This window comes from Coffea eugenioides, chromosome 11 (genome assembly GCF_003713205.1).
Source record: "Coffea eugenioides isolate CCC68of chromosome 11, Ceug_1.0, whole genome shotgun sequence".
Taxonomy (NCBI): domain Eukaryota; kingdom Viridiplantae; phylum Streptophyta; class Magnoliopsida; order Gentianales; family Rubiaceae; genus Coffea; species Coffea eugenioides.
The window spans coordinates 48,205,096-48,209,381 of NC_040045.1; the positions used below are offsets into that span (position 1 = coordinate 48,205,096).

At 39.4% G+C, this 4,286-nt stretch overlaps 1 protein-coding gene across 1 annotated transcript; it reads left to right on the top strand.

The window, feature by feature from the left end:
* Positions 1–242: 242 nt before the first annotated feature.
* Positions 243–1,630, top strand: LOC113751793 (uncharacterized protein At5g19025). Its single transcript, XM_027295932.1, has one exon. The coding sequence runs from the start codon at positions 774–776 to the stop codon at positions 1,455–1,457; it is 684 nt and encodes a 227-aa protein (XP_027151733.1). The 5' UTR covers positions 243–773; the 3' UTR covers positions 1,458–1,630.
* The last annotated feature ends 2,656 nt before the right edge of the window (positions 1,631–4,286 follow it).

The window sequence follows — 4,286 nt, forward strand, 5'->3', positions numbered from 1 at the left end:
AAAAGTACCGGTAGCGCCGACTAAAGTCTGAACGCCAGTTGTAGGCCCAAGTTCCTTAACACGGTAGCGGATACGGAACCAACCGCAAATCATTCACGAATCATATACCAATAACAAAACGCTCAATCTATGTGGCCCATGCAATTGCAGCCCACAAAACTCACGATAGCTGATTAAAGGAAAAAGAAAAGGAAAAAACCACATCCCTCCACCAACCCTCTCTCTCTCTATTAACGTGTATGACCCTCTCAACGTAGGAACCATTCATCTGTGGAGGAAGATTACAGAGGCTAGGCTATAGAAGTGAGAAGTGAAATGAGATAAGTAACTGATATGGGATGGATAGACCGAAACAGCGCATACTAAAAGCAGCGCGGGTATAACTAAGGACTCCGTAAAAGACTCTTGCTTGTCGTCTCTGCTACCTACACCCCTCCTCTAAAGAGCCGGCCGGTTTCCAATTTCTTTCACTGCCTAATCTCCATATCACACTCTTCTTCAGCTATTATTCTCGACCTTCTTTTCTCCCTTTTGGATCGCATGTCACCCATCTGAAAACAAGTGTCTTGGATGAAGAAAATTCAGAAAGAGACCAAGTGGGCACCGACAATTTCAGATCTTCAGGTGCACTCGAGTTCCGATTCTTTTTCCCCAATCTCTAAGGAGATTCAATTTGAATTTGATAGCAGGCTCGTCGGTCTGATCCATATTTGATTTGGATTGGTGGAATTCTCAATAAAGATTCAATCTTTAAATCCTTTGTTTCAATCCAAATGGTCTGTTTCCATAGCACAATTTCGGTTGACCAACATATAGCTATGGCTAAATCTGTTAACTCAACCGACCCTGGCTTGAAACTGAAGCAGATCAATCAGATACACAGGAAAAAGAACTCTTCCAATCCCCAGAATCACTTGAACATTCCAGCATGCCAGCAATCTCGCTCTGCTGTCGTTGATGTGATCATCATGATTGCTGTGATTGGTGCTTGCGGAGTCTTATTGTATCCGTGTGTAAAGAGTTTAGTCCACGCTACTGCTGAATTTGTTGAAGAAGCTGCATATATCTTCACAGAGGAAATTTTCCGCGCTCCAGTGGTCTATGGATGTTTTGGGCTGAGCATTTTATTTGCTCTGTTAGCACTTGTAGCAATCACAGTCTATACGAGTAGGACATGCGGGAATCCTGGTTGTCGTGGGCTAAGGAAGGCTGCTGAATTTGATATACAATTGGAGACGGAGGACCGTGTGAAGAGTTCATCTGGGATAGCGAAATTAGGGGTGAAGAAGGGACTATTTCAGTTGCCTCGGGACCATCATAGAGAACTGGAAGCAGAGCTCAAGAAGATGGCACCGCCCAACGGGCGAGCTGTACTGGTGTTTCGAGCTAGATGTGGATGTTCTGTCGGCAGAATGGAAGTTCCTGGACCAAGAAAGTCTCGAAAGGTTAAGAAGTAGATTTGGATATGATGCATTATTTTATACAAATAAATTCACCATACACATAGTTATAATGATGGGATGATACCATTTGTCGGTAATCTCCCGAAATTACAAAATTGCACAATAAACTTATTGGAATAAGATGCATGGATTATACTATAATGAAAATTAGGAATTGTTTATTTTCATCGCTTTACCTTTTCGTGACTTTTATCTCCTTGGATAACATGAGGTTTTGATATCATTGGTGGCTGCCGTATGCTTTATGCCTAGCAGTACCTTCTGAACCACGGATTTTTGCCTTTCAGTAAGGTGCAATCATGATATTCTTCAGTTATCTTTTGGAAGAAGGTCCAAGAGTGGAATCTCAACTGTGATGGGTGTTCTTTGTTATCTCTCCAGGATCTAACTATATTAAAAGGGAAATTTTCCATTTCCATGTTCGAATTTACAAATGGTCTTTTACGGTATTATTGAGTTCCATAGTTCTTTCTTCCTTGAAATTTACTTGTATGGATACCGGTACTGAGTTTTACAATATTTTGCTTGTACTCGACCCATTTTTGTGCCACGCTTTGGCTTTCAGTATACAGTATTTGTCTTGTGACTTATCAGAATAGATGAATTGATCCCCATTCTTGTTTTGCAACCCAACCACTGAATCATTAAGATTCCTTTAATAAAGCTATTGGCATTCAAAGTTTCCATCATTCCAGTCACTTCTTATTTAATGGATAGGGGAAAGTTTTACAATTTTTTTGCCTTTGCTGCATCCCATGTATCACCTGACAGAGTTCATATGCTTGAAACTTAGTTAACTTTCCAGCTTCTATCAGTCGATTTATGGAAATAGTGTTCTGCTGTCTGAGATTACTTCTTCTTTGGGGTTGTTAATTGGTTTAGCCTACATAAAGCATAAGGTCCAATTTTCTTAAGAGGTGTCCTGGTCTCTGGTTTCTTGATAGCTAAAATTCTTCTTGTGGGTTACAATATCAATCTTAGCAGGCAATACTGTGTATGAGTTTTACCAAGTTCTAATAGCTAGAACATGGAAAGCAGGGATCTCAATGAGCAATAGCATATCATTCTCGGACTCATATATCAAATTGCAGAACTTACTTTCCACTGTAACCACCATAAGAAAAGGCTAATGCTTTAGAACCTCAACATAACTTACTTGCGATGGTCGGTTGTAGAGTGATTTTGTCTTCCATAGTGAGATTATTTTACTGCTGATTGCAGTTTGCACTCCTCCTATGGAGGAGAGCTTTTAACATCCTTATTCTGGTTGCCTACAAAGGCTGAGAAGTATGTTTATTATGAAGAGAAACCCTGCAAGTGATGACCATTCTAAATCAATACTTCTCCAGTTGCTGTACGTATGTAGGACCATAGGATATTCTCTTTGATTTCTTCATCACTTTCTAATGACTCCGATTGCTTAATCAAGTAGATATGGATAGATGCATTTGTAGCTTGGTGGATTGAAAATTAGTGTATTTGTCCTGCAACCCCTTGCTATACCCTCTGTGAATTTGACTTCCAAGTGAAAGTGAAGTCTCCTTTTGCCAAGTACTTTGCGAGTCTTAACATTTCTCTGGGTAAAAATGAAATGCTGCTAGGGATCTTCCATTTCGGTATTCAATTGACAAGTATAAAGCTTGTCCAAGTGCAAGAGCAGAGCACTTAAGGATTTACTGATCCATGAATTCCATATTTTGGTCTCAGAAATGCATGTTCTCTAGGTATAAATCTCGTATTGTTTCATTAGTATTTTTTTTAAAAAATTTTTTGCGTGATATTGGTCATTATTACTTATGCTGCTTCGCTTTTGTTGCAGCACTGCATTTCCACGAGTCTCCTCTATTTTTGGCTAGTTGTCTTCTGTATAATTCTTGCATCTTTCTTTGAGAAGCAGAGAATAAGCCAATTTTTTTCAAGCCTAGAATTTGGATGCCAGCCACAGGTGGTGCATCTAGTTGATTTGTTCCCAGAGCATCCAAGTCTTCTTGTGATTGCCCGCTCCATGTGTGTCTGTTTTTCCATTTTTTGGTGACAAACAACTTCTTGGAAGGAGGTGCTCCTTCATAGAGGCCGATCTCTTCTAGTTACTTTTTATATCCTAAGTTGCAATTGAATTTAATCTTTGTAGTTTGTGTGGCTGAAGTTTTTGCTCAAAATCACTTGTCGTGGGACAAGGGCAAACTGATGTTGTGAGAATCTGAATTGGGTATCTCATCTGCCTCTTACAAGGTAAAATCAACCAATCAAAGCCTAGTGCTACCAACTCCCAAGAAGAAAAGGCAATTTGACATTTGGTCTTAGGGCAAGCACCCTTGTCAAGATAGTGAACATCTGCATTTTGTTAATGTCCCAGATTCCTAATACATCTCTTACTTCGCGGTGGTTTGATGCTTTACTACATAAACCCTTATGTATTAAAAATTTATATATAATTATCTCATGATTATGAAAATTGATGACAATAGAGATGAGATTGACCAGTGAGCAACGAAATGATAAAAAGAGTCTGGAGAAGAAAGAAGAAATACATTCAATTTCAATACCCCCCCGGCAGTTCTCAGTGCTTCATACATGTGGCAGTTCTCAGTAGCTAACGTATAGCATTAGCTAACTACTCCTAATGCTTCTTGCATTTCTTGAAGAGGTCCCTGATGATATGTAGTCGGAGCTGGCAATTGTAATGGCCCTTCACAGCATATTTTGTATACTAGAATTTTTTCAATAATTGATGCCACTCCCCAATCGCATTCATGTCTTCCAATTTCGGAATATATATATACACCATAATAATAGTAGCAGTACAATTTACCGGGAAAACAC

Coding starts and splice junctions, on each gene's coding strand:
- LOC113751793 (XM_027295932.1), top strand. CDS start 774: ATGGTCTGTTTCCATAGCACAATTTCGGTTGACCAACATATAGCTATG.